The sequence below is a fragment of the Melanerpes formicivorus genome, unplaced genomic scaffold (assembly GCF_026170545.1).
Source record: "Melanerpes formicivorus ecotype bairdi unplaced genomic scaffold, bMelFor1.0.p_v2 SCAF_24, whole genome shotgun sequence".
NCBI classification, from domain to species: domain Eukaryota; kingdom Metazoa; phylum Chordata; class Aves; order Piciformes; family Picidae; genus Melanerpes; species Melanerpes formicivorus.
In genome coordinates, this window is record NW_027142376.1 from 4,721,520 (window position 1) to 4,738,413 (window position 16,894).

At 38.9% G+C, this 16,894-nt stretch overlaps 1 protein-coding gene across 2 annotated transcripts in view; it reads left to right on the forward strand.

Annotated features, from left to right (window-relative positions):
* Nucleotides 1–15,767, forward strand: part of PDCD6IP (programmed cell death 6 interacting protein) — a 32,598-nt gene extending 16,831 nt beyond the window's left edge. The window contains exons 7-18 of one of the 2 annotated variants that reach the window (XM_068152692.1): nucleotides 737–868; nucleotides 2,588–2,810; nucleotides 3,554–3,677; nucleotides 4,373–4,550; nucleotides 5,062–5,173; nucleotides 5,740–5,909; nucleotides 6,680–6,928; nucleotides 8,242–8,376; nucleotides 9,257–9,351; nucleotides 11,758–11,890; nucleotides 12,240–12,439; nucleotides 13,226–15,767. In XM_068152692.1, the coding sequence (XP_068008793.1) occupies nucleotides 737–868; nucleotides 2,588–2,810; nucleotides 3,554–3,677; nucleotides 4,373–4,550; nucleotides 5,062–5,173; nucleotides 5,740–5,909; nucleotides 6,680–6,928; nucleotides 8,242–8,376; nucleotides 9,257–9,351; nucleotides 11,758–11,890; nucleotides 12,240–12,439; nucleotides 13,226–13,394 (1,920 nt within the window). In that variant the 3' untranslated portion in view covers nucleotides 13,395–15,767. The remainder of the gene's footprint in view (nucleotides 1–736; nucleotides 869–2,587; nucleotides 2,811–3,553; nucleotides 3,678–4,372; nucleotides 4,551–5,061; nucleotides 5,174–5,739; nucleotides 5,910–6,679; nucleotides 6,929–8,241; nucleotides 8,377–9,256; nucleotides 9,352–11,757; nucleotides 11,891–12,239; nucleotides 12,440–13,225) is intronic. The other variant, XM_068152693.1, reaches the window with a different exon arrangement.
* The last annotated feature ends 1,127 nt before the right edge of the window (nucleotides 15,768–16,894 follow it).

A 16,894-nucleotide genomic window follows, 5' to 3' on the forward strand; every position in this document is an offset into this window, starting at 1 on the left:
CTATGGGGGCAGCAGTTCTGCAGACCTGTGAAGAAGCAGGTCTTTGTATACTGAGTTCTTTAAAACACACCTCTGGTTTTACAGCGCTGCTTCATTTAGGAAGCAAAACAGTAAGGTTAAATCAGATACCACCCACCTTATGGGCTGCAGCGTAGTGTTCACTTCATGTCTCGGTTGGTACTCCTGCACAGATAAGTGTATTTATAGAAAAATCTAAAATTACTTCTACATCTTTCTTGATTGTTTTCCCTTTCAATAGTTATTGGTTCTTTCTTTCTTCTTTACATTTGTAATTTTCAAGGTGCTTTCCTGAAAGGCCTGCCACTGTTTTATGTGTAATTGCTATGTTAAAATAAGAAAGGCCTGTCTTTCCTCTCTCTCCTTCTTTTAAGAACACTTTGACTTCTCTTTGTCTCAAGGACATTTGAGTGTGTTCTTGCAGCTGTCCTTTCTAACATATGCATGCATTTCTAATCTTTGAAGTAAATGTTGTGACTTCATGGCTCAATTTAAATTGTCATAATGGACACTTAAGAATTTTGCAACAAGGAATTGAAGAAAGGAAGACTGGATTCAATCCATGGAAAGTCATGTGGTCTCTGACATTTACCTCTAATGTTTTAACCTATCTAAACCATTAATTGGGTGATTCTAATTTCCTTTTCTTCTTCCTTTTTTCTTCCTGCATCCCATGTTGTCTGTGGTGGTTAATGTGGTTGGACTTTCCCCTGGTCAGTATTTTTATTTCCAGGAGGTGTTTCCTGTTCTGGCTGCAAAGCACTGCATAATGCAGGCCAATGCAGAGTATCATCAGTCTATCCTGGCAAAACAGCAGAAGAAATTTGGGGAAGAAATTGGGAGGTTACAGGTTAGTAACTTTTTTTTCGTCTCTGAAAAATATCCTGAAAAGCTGGGTCCCAAGTAACTGTGAAAGAAGTGTATTAAAAAAAGACAGAGCATGTTTATCCCATAATAATCATCAGTAGCTGTGAAGATCTCTGTGAAGATATATTTTAAAGATTTTTGGGCAGTTTGATACTGCTTGATAGTGTAAGTCTGTATCTTAATTTGCATAGGCTTCTTATGCCACAATAGCCAATCCAACAGGTATGTTAATAAATTCTCCTGAGTAACCTTATTGGAAAACAAAACCAAAACATAAACCAAAAATCTATAGAAACAACAAACCCACCCCCAGATAGTAAAAATCTGCCTGGCTGTACCTAACTCCTTTCCTACTCTCCTGATTTAAATCTAAATCATATTTGAAAAACATACAAACAGTTGGATTTTTAATCTTCATATATTTTTTTTGCCCTCTTGTCTGATTTGTAGAGGGACTCAGATGTTGGTAATGACTGAGGACTTCTCATGTCTGAAGTCAGGCATAGGAAAAAAACCTTTCTTCCGGTTCCCTGGTCTTTGTGGAGCAAAAAAAGAAGGTGCTGCTTTGACTGAATTTCCAGGATCCATGTGCAATACCTATGTATTGATAGGAGAGACTGTATCACAAGGCTGTTCAGCCTGGAGTGAAGAAGGCTCTGGGGAGACCTTATAGTGGCCATCTAGTACCTGAAGGGGACCTACAAGAAAGCCGGGAAGGGACTTTTTACAAGGCCTTGTAGTGATAGAATGAGAGGGAATTAGAAATTCTTCACAGTTATGGTGATGAGACACTGGAACGGGTTGCTCAGGGATGCTCCCTCTCTAGAGGTGTTTAAGGCCAGGTTGGATGAGGCCTTGAGCATCCTGGGCTAGTAGTGGCAGTGGGTTGGAGCTGCATGATCTTTAAGGTCCCTTCCCACCCAAACCATTCTGTGATTCTGTGACCGTGTTCAAAGTTTCTGCCTTGCATTTCTTGACTTGCAGTGGGACTAAGTTTGAAACTTTTCATATGCTTGCATGGCAATGAAGCACCTGTATGGTCATCTAATAGCAAGTTGTATTATGACTACCTTACTAAGTGGTAGACAAGGGCATATCTCTTGTCATGAGTTTCAGATCTGCCTAGCAGACTCCTTTTCTAGCACTCTATTGTAACAGAATATTAGCATCCTCTTTTTAGTGTGCACCCTTGGCAGGGCTAGCTATATCGATACTGTCATTGTTAAGCTAGCTAAGAAATTGGCTTGGGTATGTGACCTGTCTTCATGTTGTGTTACAAGGAAGTATCCATTCAGGCCAAATAGGTAAAGTTTTGGTGATTTTAATACATTTTAGTAAGGTGAAACTTAAATTGTTTTCTCTAGAGTTACTAAAACACAGCTTCCAGAATTAAACTGTAGGTTTAGTATTCTATTGAGACATAGATATATATATATATAATTTTTTTCTTTAAAAACTTTTGGATTTCAGGGAAGTTGTAGTGAAACTATTGTGAGACAATAACTTGGTTACTTCCCTGCTTAAACTATTTTAATGAGTAAAATCTCTTTTTTCCTTTTTGATACGTGGAAGGGAGAATATTTTCTTGATGAAATAATACACTTTGGCAGTAGTTTGTTGGCTAACTGAAAAGCTCACCTAAGTGTCCATCAAAGAGACAAAAGTTAGTATTTTAATTTTAACTCGTTTTTTTTTGTTCTAGCATGCAGCAGATTTGGTGAAAACAGTAGCATCTCGTTATGATGAGTATATAAATGTTAAGGATCTGGTTGACAAAATCAACCGTGCGCTTACAGCTGCCAAAAAAGACAATGACTTCATTTACCATGACCGGGTTCCTGACCTGAAAGATTTAGAGTCCATTGGAAAAGCCAGTCTTGTGAAGTCTACTCCAGTGGTGGTTCCCCTCAGTCAGAAATTCACTGGTAAGCTGATGGTGTGTGAAGCTCACAGGATAGTTGTTACTTTGTGAAGCATACAGCCACCAAAGTTTATTCATTAAAAAGTTAACATTTGCTCTTGCCTTGCACTAAGGACACAGTAGTGTCACTGAAAACACCATTTTCTTTTCTAGTTTGTTGTTCTATTATTTGACAGTGAAAAGTACCATGAGAATAAACCACAGGTTGAAAATCAGTATCTGTAATATACCTTTTCCTTAAAGATTTTTTTCAGCAACTGTATTTTCTATATTAAACCAATCTTAATTTCAGAAGGGACACTAATATAAGGGAAAAGTATCAAATTGTACAACCTCAACTAACCTAGTTGCTGGCCTTCCATAAAGCTGACAATTCTCAGTTTGTTGGCTGGTGTTCCGAAAAATGATCTTGTCTTCCTCTTTCCATTTTCTTGCTCCAAAAAAAGCAGAATCAGAAATTTGAACCATAAGGAAAGTCTGATTTGTGAGCCTACAATTAAAATATAGTGCCTTTAAGTGAGCTCTAAATCGATTTCAGTCTTCACACCAGGAATCTAATCTAAAGACCTGTAGAAATAGGTTTATTTTTTGTTATTTTTTTAAGACATCTTGGGGAGTGGGGGAAGAGCACCTTCAACTGCTTAGATGGGTCTCTGTGGTACAACCTGTACTAAAGAGCTGTGAAGATGGTTGTGTCCTTTTACCTTCACAGTGCAACTTGAGTAACTTCTAATGCTTTAATTGCAGATCTGTTTGAGAAGATGGTTCCATTGCAAGTTCAGCAGTCTGTCAGTGTTTATAACCAGAGAAAGGCAGACCTAGTGAACAGGTCAATAGCCCAGATGAGAGAAGCCACAAATCTGGCAAATGGGTAAGTATGGCTTTTTCTTGGACTTAACAAGAAGAGTTCTGGGACAGCCTAGAATGACTGGTTGCCTTGCAGCATGCAGCCATCTAGACCACAGCATGCTAGGCTGGCAAACTTAAGCTACAGTTCTAAATACCCTTGCTACTTTTCTGCAGATGTTAAGTTTTAAAGTGCTAATATGTAAAACAGTATTTGTTTTTCTTCAGTTGTTCTTCAGTTTTAGGAGTCATGACAGTTGCTCAGAGAAAGTCCCAATTCCATTAATCTGAAGGATTTTCATATTCCAGTGGTCAGCTTGGTTGTGCCAGTGACTCAATACATGATATTTCCCCCCCCAAATCTTGTTGTTTAAAAGAAATAATAATAGATTTATATCAAGCTGAAAGATAAGGATGTAACTCAAGGTATTTGCTTCTCTATGTAGCAAATAGCTGCTACTGAAAATATTTGCCTTATTTTGTAAATGCTAAAAGACTAGAATTGGTTTAGCATTTAAGAGCTTTGAAACATCTTTTAGGCGAGGTATGCACTAGAAATTAATTCAGAGTTTTCAGTTTGAAATTTCCTTCCGGGAGTACTTTGTACTCTTTCTTTTCCAACTGTCTGTGTGATTGTTAGTTTGGATAGCAGTGTTATTTGCAGGATAGAGCCATCTAATACTGCAGACAGCTTGCTCTCTAACATGTTGACTTTTTCAGTGTCTTGGCTTCCCTCAATCTTCCTGCTGCCATCGAAGATGTGTCTGGTGATACCGTTCCTCAGTCTATTTTGAACAAGTCAAAGTCTGTGATTGAACAGGGAGGAGTTCAGACTATTGATCAGTTGATCAAAGATCTGCCTGAACTGCTACAAAGGAACAAAGAAATTCTAGATGAAGTAAGCTCAGCAAACCACTAACACAAAGACATTCTTCAGAAACACCACCACTGAACTTTTAAAACGGCAATAAAGTACATGAATACCCAAAATACTTGTAACTTGAATAGCGCTTTATAAATATGCATTTAATCTTTAAGGCCATACAGCCACATCTGTAGATGCAGTGTTGAGGAACATGGTGTAGTGGTGGATTTGGCAGTGCCAGGTTAACGGTTGGAGTTGTTCTTAAGTGTCTTTTCCAACGGAAACTATTCTAAGAATGGTGCCATGGCATGTGGATGTTTCCCTGAACAAGTGTTTTGCTTTTAAAATGGTTAGAGGGAGCAGGGGGAAAAGGCATTCTAAAGAAATCTGGGGGGTTTGTGCTTTTCAAGTCAGTGTTTATTTGCTGAGTAAAATTGATAAAGAACGTCTCAATGTTCCTCATATTCTCTACATTAGCTGTGTGTTTTGTAGCTGTTTCCTGTTTAGCATGGCTTGTGATACATGTCATGTTTCATTCTTGCAGTCACTAAGATTATTAGATGAAGAGGAAAGTACAGACAGTGACCTGCGAACAAAATTCAAGGAGCGCTGGCAGCGAACGCCTTCCAGTGAACTCTATAAGCCTTTAAGGACAGGTAAGCTGCTTCTTTCACGCATTGGATTCTGGGGGTGCTCAAGAAAGGGCCATTTTCATGATGTAAATTGAAGTACCTTTTGGTGCTCTGATGTTGTCTTGAAAAATACAAATTTCACTTTAAGAGAGGTTATGCCAAAATATTCTTACAACCTGCACCATTATTTGGAGTTGAGAGATGTGGTAGGGAATTCGCTGCTGCTTTTGCGTCCCCGGAGTGCACATGCATGCAGACGTTTCAGAAAGCATATTCAATGGAAATCAGTTGCCTTCCTAAAGAATCTGCTTGCAATTAGCTCTCAAATAGTCTATCTTTATTTAGTAACATCTTAAATATTTCCTATCAAGATATTCTCTGTGATTCAGTGTCTGCTTTTTTGTCTAGTTTATGCATTATTTGCAACGTAGCTTAGAAGCTGATGTTTTATTTATAAGTTTTAGTAACTTCTTGCAGTGCAGGCTCATGAAATTCTATGAAGGCTTGCTGAAAAGCATGAAAATGCTGCTCCAAGGCTTGGGTGAAGTGTTCTGAAATGAAACAGCTGTTTTTCCTCTTCCCATCACCAGAGGGAGCCAATTACCATAACGTGTTGAATAAAGCTGTGCAGGCCGATGGGCAGGTGAAGGAGCGCTATCAGTCCCACCGGGATACCATTGCACTTCTCTGCAAGCCAGAGTCGGAGCTCAACGCAGCCATTCCTTCTGCTAACCCGGCAAAAACGTTACAAGGAAGTGAGGTGAAGCTTTGAATTTTGTCTCCTTTTTCAGTAGAAGTGCTATTTGTCTAACAAAGTAAACTTAGGTGAATTGGTGTGGAAGCTGATCCTTACTTAGATGCTCTTGTTTCCGTCACAGTTGATCTGGGAGGTAAGTAACGGTTGGAAAATAAATTGTCTTTTTGTATAAAATCTGCTTGCTCATATTTTGTTACACTTCATGCAAACAAATTCCCTTGCTGTGGGCAGCAGGACGGGTTAACTGTTATAAAAGGAGCAATTTCTGATGAGTACTTTTGTTATGTAGGGTGGTAGAATGTAGTACTTGGGTTCTTGGGACAGTCAAACACTTTAAAAGATATGACCCAGTGCTTTAAAGTATTAGTATGACATCAACTTGTTTTCTGAGGGAGTCATGACTTATCTACAGCAATATGCTTCTCTTTCTCGTAAGCATGATTTAAGTCAGCGTATTTTGACAGCCATTTGTAGAATATCCTGTTGGAAGTGATCCATTGAAAAAAAAAAATCAGAAAAATTTAAAAATCTCTCTAGCAATTCAGTGTTGTTAGTGGAGGCAAATCTTTACAGGAGCATATAGCTTGAGAAGTACTTGAAGATCTTTGTTGTGTTGCACTTTGTCCTGGTTTCTCACCTTAAACGTCTCTATAAACAAATGCCTGTGCAGTAGGCTTGCCGGCATCAGTGAGGAATGCAAGATGGAAACAGCTGTGTATACTTCCACATGCTGACTTTGAACGTGCTAACTTACGACAATTTTTATTGCTTAGGTTGTTAATGTTTTAAGAACTTTGCTGGCCAATCTGGATGAAGTTAAGAAGGAGAGAGAACAACTGGAAAATGACCTGAAATCTGTCAATTTTGACATGACAAGCAAATTCCTGACTGCACTTGCACAGGATGGTGCTATAAATGAGGAGGCTATCTCTGTGACTGAGTTGGACAGACTTTATGGAAGTTACACACAGAAAGTGCAGGAGTCCTTAAAAAAGCAGGAAGAACTTCTCAAAGACATTCAGGTACAACATCACCCATGTTGTCCTTCCTCTTAAACTGAGGAACAATGATTCCTCTAACTTTCCAGTGCTTTAGAAATCTCTCTTCGCTTTCTACTCTCTTTTGCTTGTCACACAGTTGTAGGCCAGTTTACTTCTTTTCTCTTCTGATCACTGAGAAATACAGGGGTGCTTTAGATGTTGGCGGTATGTTTTAAGCAGATTCCCGGAGCTCCACTGTGAAATCTCCTGGACTTTTTTTTTTCTTTTTGACCCAGCTCTGCAGGGATTTGCCCTTAAAAGGGTGTGTTACAAAGTTTTTGGCTTTGTTTTGGTTTGTTTTGGTTTTTTTTTCTCCTCATCCCATCGTAATATTTCTTTCTGGGATAATAGGAGACCTGTTCTTACTGTCTACTGGAAGGCGCTTTGGGTCTTTGAAGTACATTTTGGTTTATTCTTAATTGCTGTTTACAATGTGCTTGACTTCCAGCATGTGCAAAGCTTGTCAAAGGAAAAGTGAATGAGAATATCCCCAAGTTTATTTAGGAAGGCAGACTTAGTTTGTCAGTAACAGTACAGACAGGTACCCAAAACATCTAGAAGAGCAAGTTTTGGTGCCTGGAGGCAGTAGTGGTTTGCATAATGATGGGACTCATTTGTGCACAGGATTACTTGCTGCTTCTGACTTCAGCTGGGATTTGCAAGAATCAGAGACCTTTTTCTAAAAGGAAAATTTTGTTTCTTTGTGACCGTGGAGCCCACGTTTTATATTTGGATCTCTCACCATGACATACTTCAAAAATCTGGATGGATACTACTTTGAATGTCCTGGAGTTTGGCTGCTTCTAGCAGCTGACATAGTCTCTAAGTTTGCTCATTTGTTTATTTTCCCAAAAGAAATGGGATGGAAGTGATCCTTCTATTAAGTTTTCCACTTCCCTGGCTTTCAGTAGGTTGCCATTGTCAACCAAATTTGAGGTAGTGCTTCTTAAAAAGACTAACTTTCAGTATGATTTTATGAATATCAATGGAGAGCCTAATTAGTGTAGCCATTGAAAGAGTGCAGTATGAACTTGACAGTAAGATGAAGGTAGCCCACAACAGGTAGTTAGCTGATACCTACTGCCAGTAAGTTACAATACGTAACAGTTCTGAAACACGCACTGCACTTGGCAGGTAGCAAATACCAGTAAGTACAAGGTCCGGATGGAAGGTGAGGAGAAGCAGGTATTGAGAAAAGCAGAGGGAAGCAACGAATAAGAGGGGAAAAACCACAACAGAGAATCTTACATGGGACTAGTTTGCATCATTTTCACTGCTGCTTTTTTCCTTTTAAGAATGCACATCAGGATTTCTCAAAGATGAAACAATCGAACAATGAATCTAATTTAAGAGAAGAAGTTTTGAAGAACTTAGCTGTAGCAAATGACAACTTTGTGGAACTTCTGTCCAATTTAAAAGAAGGCACAAAGGTATGGTAAGGCTGAAGGGAGCAGGAGAATGCTTCTGTATTATTTACACAATGACATGTGAATCAAAAATCATCATAAACTTCACAGACATGCTAGGTAAAAATGTACAATTTTGATAATTTAACTGCTGAAGAGAGGACAGCAAGTTGCTTGAATTTTGATAGGTTTGACAGTTGTGAAATGCTGCTTTGTTCCTCTCTGAGCATTGCTTTATATTCAAATAGGAAAAGTTAATTACAGCTGAGTAACTGATGCTGAAGTACCCAGATGAGCCCTTTTATCTGAGGAATTCTTTCATCTGTTTTCTCGTGGTATTTAATCACCTTAGCAAATTTGTGGTTTATTTACTGCTACTGCATATGTAAGGGGAGATGAAGAGGACTTTATTTTAGGTTGGGTTGGTTTTGGGTTTGGTGGTTTTTTTTTGAGCTGGGCTTCTGGAAGGTGTCTTATTGCTTCTGTATTAAGTACTTTTTGCTGTTTTACTGGTAACTCACTAGAGGGAAAAAGAAAATCAAACTCTCATGTTCATACAAACAAAATGCATTGAACTGACTGAAAGCAGTCAAATTAAAAGGAAAAAAGTATCTTATAAAATAGTTAATCACAAGAAATGATCTTGTTGGAATGCATTTTCTAGTTGTCTTAATCTATATATATGGAAAAAAGCCCACAAAATGTCATGTTACAGGGATGGGCAACAGCTGACTATTTGGTTTTGAGAAGCAGACTGAAGTGCACTAGCAAACTTCACTGGAATGGCGAGTTCAGGGCACTGTAATACTGCAGTGTCTATAAGCAGATCACTATGTAAAAATACTCTAATATTGAGTCTGAAATTACTGACTGAACATGTTTATGCATTTTGATTCTTCCCTAGTTTTACAATGAGCTGACAGAAATCCTGCTGAAATTTCAGAACAAATGCAGTGATATTGTCTTTGCTCGCAAGACTGAAAGAGATGAACTGCTCAAGTAAGATTTCAGTGCTTTAAGCATTGTAGAAATGGTTAAGTATTTGAGAAATTCATCTTTCTTTTTTATGGTATTTGATGAAATGAAAGGGAGAATAGGTGTGTTAAGGCTATCTTCTCTTTGCCTGAATATTAACCTCACTCTCCTCTTCCCTGAAAAACTAAGGAAGTCATAGAAATAAATGGGAAAAAATCTTGGAAAGTATGCTCTGCTGTTCCTATATACAATTCATCATGATTTTTCTCTCAGTTGTTTTTTTAGCATGTGTTTGTTAGTATTCTTATTTTATTCTTTCCTTTGAGGAACTTCTGATTTCTGTAACTTGCTCCTGTTGTCATTTTGATTTGAGGAACTGGATAAATGCTTTAGCATGTGATTGCTTTCCATGTGCCCAGTGTGGTGGCAGGGAAAAATGTTGGTATTCCACCTCTGCTCCATGGTATGATCTGGTTTCATCATTGTTTAGATATGTGGGTTGCCTACAGTGGTAAGGAGAGAAGCAGATTTTTGTCCTTCATGTGAAAGAAAATGTCTGATATTGTCATAATCCCTCACATGTGACAGGGCTAGTATACAGCATGCTTCAGATGTGACTCTTAAGAGTGAAGAGGCTTGCCTTGTAATTGGTGTTCTCTAGCAGAGCACAAAGCCTTTTCTAAAAAGGGCTAGTTGTTACTGAAGTTTCAGTTGGTGAAACTGCAGTTGCTCTGTGCATGTACCATATTGTGAGTGGGGTGCTCAGCCCTCTAATTTTGCCTTTCCTAAATTCATCCTTAGCAGAACTCTTCTTTTTAACTGAGTCTGAGTACCTCACCTCTCTAATAACATCCTGCAGCCTTAACACAGACTTAGTGTTGATAAATTTTTCCATCTGAATCTTGCTATGCTGTCTTTTACTGACAGCTGTTCACTGGCATGAAACCATGTCAGGGTTAGGGGCAAGTTGGGGAAGTTGCATCTTCCCCAACTACAATAAAATACAACTGTGGGCTGCATCTTCACATAGTGAAAATAAATTTGTTTAGGTGGTTTCTCAATTAGAGCTAGATACATTTTTTTTCACCCCACATAATGATTGCCCACTGGGGATCAGTTTTGATAGGATTTTAAACTTCTCACTTAATACCTTCAGTCACTTTGTGGTCAGAATGTACCTGACTCTGAATGGTACCACTGTTCTGGAAGCCATCAGTCTTTGCATTGTGATTTTAAGAAGAAAATTCTTACTTCCACCTCTCTTGTCATCATCTAAGTTTTGGCTTTGTTAGTTTTAGTGTAAGGCAGTGTTGAGTGGTCACTATCTGCAAGAAGCAGTTTGAGAGATATGTATGGGTATGTAACACAGCGTCAAGACAGTACTTCCAGCTTTTCCTCCATCACTGCTTGTTACTGCAAGGACTTCTGGAAGTTTTCAGTTTTGATTTTTCTACAAAGAAGCTTCTGCAGAAGGTGCCAGTTTTGTTCTTGTTTGGAGCTTGCCTTTGCATGCTGTATGATAGCAGCCTGCCGTAGTGTGTCACTACTTGTTTTCGTCCTGTTTCAGAATGCCAGGTTTCAACTTCTCACTGTTACATATTAATCATCTATCATTTTTACACAGAATTGTCTGAAATTTTGAATGCTTCCTGAAGTCTGTCGAAAGAAGCTGCCCAGTCTCAAATACTGAATCTTTGTGCTAAGAAATGCACTACATGCTTCTGAATGTGTAACTTAAAACTGTTTCCTTGGGGTTTTCCTGGCACGCTGACTGTAAATTGCACTGTTCAATGGCAGCTTGTAGTACAACATGACACTGAAGCCGCCTTGTGTTTTATCAAAGTATCTTACCAAGAGTAATTCCAAGACTAGAAGTAACAGAGTAGAGAACCTGGAAGCTGCTGTGCCGAGCTATTCAGACTTTTGTCAGGGATTTTTCAGTAGTTATGTTTACCCAGGTATAATTTGTATGTGGTATTAATTAAGGGCACTCTATAAGCAATGTGATGCTGCTTCTCTTCTTTATCTGAGCAGATCTTTATGTGTCAGAATTGCTAGAATTTACTGTTTTCCTTTCCCATAGCCTTGGAGTTTCCTTAGGTTCTCAGGAAAGCTTCCAAGTTGCTAAATGCTCTGACTACTATCAGATTGCTGATCCCATAGCTTTTGGCTAGTTCAGTGTTTCATACCTAATAGAAAGTTGGAATGTAAAGACGTTAGGAAATAAACATAACTGTTAATCAGAGGGTTGGCTAGAGGGTAGCTTTCTGGGGAAGTGATTTGTATTCCAAATTCAGTTAGAGCTAACTCAGTGATCATGCTTTCAAGTACTAAATTTACTCTGCACCTTTTTAGCTTAGCTTGCTGAGGTGTAAACCAAGCAATTCTTGCTTAACTTCAGCTGTATGTTTCCTTGTTTGTTTTTAACAGAGATTTGCAGCAAAGCATTGCTAGGGAACCCAGTGCGCCCTCTATTCCTCTGCCTGCGTATCAGACCACCGCAGCCGGAGGGAGTAAGCCTGCTGCATCATCGACTCCTACTCCAGCACCCAGAACCATGGTGGTAAATATGCACTATGGAACTAGTGGGCTGGAAATAGAAAGTCCATACCTGATCTGTGATTTGTCTCTGTCACTCCATAACACATTGGTGTATTTGGAAATGGTTGAAGTAAAACAGAAGGTGAAGTCTAAAGGCTTTGCACAGGGGTGTGTTAGGTACTATCGGTGTTCATAATGTGCAGATTTGAAATGGAAAATTTACTGCTTTTTAGATGCTTTGCAGTATTTGCTGTATAGACTAAATACAGAATGTCTATTTAAAATGAAAAATCAACTCATCATATAACCACAGCTTTTTATTCCAAGGCTTCCAGAAACAAGTGCCAATTTAATTCACTTTATCTTTTTAGGGGACTAAACCACAGCCACCAGCACGGCCACCACCACCAGTGATTTCTGCAGCAAGCAGTCCCTCTTCTGCATCAGCACCCTCTGGAACATCTGCAGCTCCTACTGCTTTTCCTGCTCCAGGAGCCAGTGCACCTGCAGCAAGCACTGCACCTTCACAGGCACAGGGACCTCCTTACCCAACCTATCCAGGTTACCCAGGGTAAGCTGTGGGAGTACTTAAGCAGTTCTTTGCTATCCTGAAAGCACTTGTTTGCTGCATGTGGTGACATCTTGAAATTAGTTATTGTTGGAGTCTTTAGTGATTGATTTTTTTTTTTTTTAATATTATTATTATTATTATTTTTCCTTTTAATCATGTAATTCTTACTGAAATAATTTGCTGCTACCATTTGTGGGAGGATTAATTTTAAACTTTTGTAACTTGGCCTTTTAAAAAAGAGAAGGAAGATAGGACTGCGGTTTCTTAACTGTGCACTGTGGACCCTTGCCAGCCTTTGCATGATCAGTTGGTGTTATTTATCTCAGCAGTGCTGGTATGTCTCATTTTTCAAATCTTGGGATCTTGCCAAAGATGATGAAGAATTCCAGTTGAGTTTTGTGCTTTCTTCTTGTACTTTTTCTTTGTGTTTCTGAAGTCAGGAGGAATGGAAGACAGCTTGCTCTTTCCTCCAGTAGCAGGCGCAGCAAATGTTACCATACGTACAACTATATTAAACCAAAGAGAATCCGTTTAGATTAGTTCTCGTTCCAGCAAGTGGCTTTTACTCCACCTTCTGTCTGCATTTCTGTTCCACACATCATAATGATTTTGTTTTCTAAATGTTTGATCCTTGAATGTTCCCATATTTCCTGCTGCACAAGAAGGGAAATGGGAGGAAAGCATTTGTGGTGACATGTCTTTTTGTATCTATTAACAAGTTGTTTGCAAATTAACATCATTGGTGTTTTGCAACTAACATTTGCTTTTTTCCCCACCTCCCCACAGGTATTGCCAGATGCCAATGCCAATGGGGTATAATCCATACATGTATGGTCAATATAATCTGCCATATGCTCCCTCACCTGTGTATCCAAACCCTGGACAAGCACCATATCCGCCACCTCAGCAACCTGGATACCCTTTTCCTCAACAGCCTTACTACCCTCAGCAATAATGTATCTGCAGAGAAGCTCTGCTTGTTAAAATTTGGGAGAAATTGGCAATAAGCATACTAAAACTTTTAGCTTTGGTTAATGTACCATACTGAACTGTATGCAGTCTGTAACTCCTGTTTATTGTTAACTGCTCCAAAATGTCTTAGATCAGTTTTTGATTACACTAAAGACTTCAAAAGATCTGCTGCAGTGGTTTAGACTGTAGACTAATGCCAGAATTAAAGCCTAAGTCAGTGGTCTGGAACTGTACACTACATGTTGGCTAGACCAAAAGAGTTCTTTGCAAAAATCCTCTGAGTAACAAATGGGCTCAGATGAGAAAAATGAAGCAGTGTGTGCACTGTGTGATATATTCTACAGATCCTTATAGCATTTCCTTCTATACTCTATTGGTTTGTATTTTTTGAGTTTAGTTTAAATATGCTATTTTGTCTAATAACCAAGGCCTTGTAAATCATCAGTAAAACCAAATAAATTACTTTAAGAATGGTTTAAACACTTGGCATTCTCTTTACCATAAAAATGGGGTTTGTGTGTCTGTAGTTTCATTCATTTGCCCCTTAACTTGTATAACAAAGATGACTTGTGAAGTTGTTAGCCTTACAATTGAGTTTCCACCTTTTCTCCTTAATTCTGTATTTTTGTGACAGAATCTATACTTAACCATTTAAATGCTGGCAATGGAGTCTTGAAGGTAGTGTTTTCCTTTAACTCTGAAGTACGTTGGGTTAAAATATGCTCATGACTCTTTTAAAAGAACGGTTGCTCTCATTTCCAGAATGCTACTGAAAAGAAGGGAGGTCAAGATCCCTCTTTCAGGACCAGTGACTGATGGTCTAACCTACATTTTCCAAAGAAATGTTGATCAGAAATGTGCTGTGGCTCAAAACAGGGCAACTAGTGATTGCTGGAACTTTTCAGATTGTTTTTAAGTGATTGCTTTTTCACCAGAACAAAATGAATGCATTCCCTCAGGGAGCCTCTTAGCAGCAGAGAAACCGTTTTTGGGTTTTTTTTGTGGGGAAAAAAATGCTCTTACCTTGTAAAATAAAGCATGTTGAATGTCTACTTTTGGATCCATCTTCTCACGGGATGATAACCTTGCACTACATTTTACATTAGCTAGTAAAGAATGTAAGTTTGTGGTTAATGGCTTCTACCAAATATTTAGCAACAATCTTGCAGTCTTTTTTTACCCCCCCTCTTTTTTCAGCCATTTAGACTTTCCATTCCTTTAGCCCTTGGCATGAGTAACTTCACTCCAAGGGGCAGTTAATTTCCTGAGTGCTTCATCCAAGATATTCTGGCATTCTGTTTTTCTATTTAAGTGCCTGATTAAAATATTGAGGTATATTTTAATGCTAGGGGTTTGGAGGGTGTCAGTTATTGTAGCATATGGGTGGAAACCTCACTGGGTCTTGAATACTCTTTCTCATCCAGAAAACAGCATATACATCCATATGAGCTCTTTTCCTACTATCTCAAGTTCTTCTTGCTGTTGATCACTCCAGTTACTTTGTGAAGACTGCTTGTCCTTAATACTCCCCTCAAAAAATGCATCCCTCATAGAACAGGAGTCCCTAAATAAATGTAGTAACCCTGTAGCAGCTCAGAGATGTGGGGCAACAGGATGAAGCCAGGTCATACAGCACCACAGATAAAACCCTACATAAGGACAGGGGCTTTGCTTTCTTTATAAACATTTCTGAATGGGGTGGCTCAGGAACTTCTCCTTTTTTTTTTCCCCTGATGGGAATACGTAAGAAGCAAGTGAGGACAATGAGAACAAGCTAGGAAGGCAACTGGAAGCAACAATCAGAACCTGATTTCACTCTGACTGGAAAAACAGTAGTTTTCCACTAATTTCACTGTGTCAGTGTGAGCAAGTGCAAGCCTAGTGCAGCCTTTGAAGTTCTAAGTTTCTAGTACACTGTGGCCTGTAGGTTTGATTTCTTTCTCTTTTTTTTTTCCTTACACATTAGATGCATTTGAGCTGTTGTGTAAGTTTGTTTCTGGTGCCTCTTCAGAACTTACTTTAAAGCTATATAAAAATTTAACTTGGTTCAGCATAAAGATTCCTAGAGTTGAAATTTTCTCCTTATGGTTTCATAGCTGTGGAATCATTGTTAAAACACTTTTCCCCCAGGTGTTTTACTGCTTGCTTTAGTCTCTTTTTAAAAATATGTATAGAAATCTGTGCATTTATGTTCAGCTTTCACATGACCTTTTCTTTTCCTTTTTTTGCCTAAAGAAACCAGAAAATCCAGAGATCTCTATGTATCTGCTTTGAAACCTGCAGCTGTCATGACTTTGGTTGAAATGTTACCTTGTTCTTCTATAGTTTATTAAAAAAAATCAGATAGAAAACCTGATTTCATGGCTATTCTCTTGAGTCCTTTGGCTGTTTTGGAAAGGATGGAAGCAACTTACGGGCCTGAGTGAAGTTTGTGCTGTGGTGAGGGCTCAGCCCATCAGTTACTGCAAAAAATAGCAGTGTCCCGTTCTTGACTATTGATGTGACATTGCCAGCTAATGATGGTCCCTTACTATCATCATGAAATGGAGAATTGAGTGCTTGTAGCCCTGGTATCTGCCATCTAGGCTCAGTTACACTGCACATAGGCCTTTGCTATTTCAAAGTGTGTTGGGGGTGTTTTTGGACCTTGACCTTCTGAAGCAACATCACCTATTGCCCGGTAGCTGAAAATGGCCAGAAAGTTCTTCTGGAAGCAAAATGTTGTATCAGCTGAGAGATGCACTTGTTTGTTGCTTGGAATGTGTTGGGTTCTGAATTAGTTCTTGCATCTCAGAAGCTCTTTTCTATCATGTTTATCCTGACAGAACATTAACGTAGACGGAGCTGAGTGATTGTAGTTTTGGTTGTATAGTATTAGAGGAAGACACTTGAATTTTTAGGACTTCACTCTGTTTAGTTTAAAAGAAACTTTTGGAAGTTGCAGCTCTTGAGAAGAGGAGCTATTCCACTAGAACAGCACTCAAAATTGCTCTTGTCTGTGTGAGGAGGATTTGGGGCTTTCTTGTTCTTGTCACCTTTGACTAGCACTGGTCACTTGTTTCAGCTTTTTTGGTTTATTATGACTTTTGAAAGCTATATTTAATGGGCAGTGTTTATTTTTTTTGAAGGTGACATCATCTTTGCCATAACAAGTACTGTTCCATTTTAAAAGTGACCATTTTTGTTTTCAGCCACCCTAAGTAGTTTTCTTTATGCTTTTATGTTCTGAAAATAGCCAGACTCAGGTTGAGATAATTCTGATTTGGACTCATATTTGGAACTATAGTAACTTCAGTGCCAAATGATGCTGTATAATTGATCTGGGCCATGCTGTCTAGGTCTGGGATCATAGAGTGCCTTGGGTTGGAAGGGACCTTAGAGATCATCTACTTCAAGCTTCCTGCCATGTGCAGGCACACCTCTCAACTAGACATGGGTGCTCAAGCCCTCATCTAATGTTGCCTTGAATGCCCCCAGGGACCT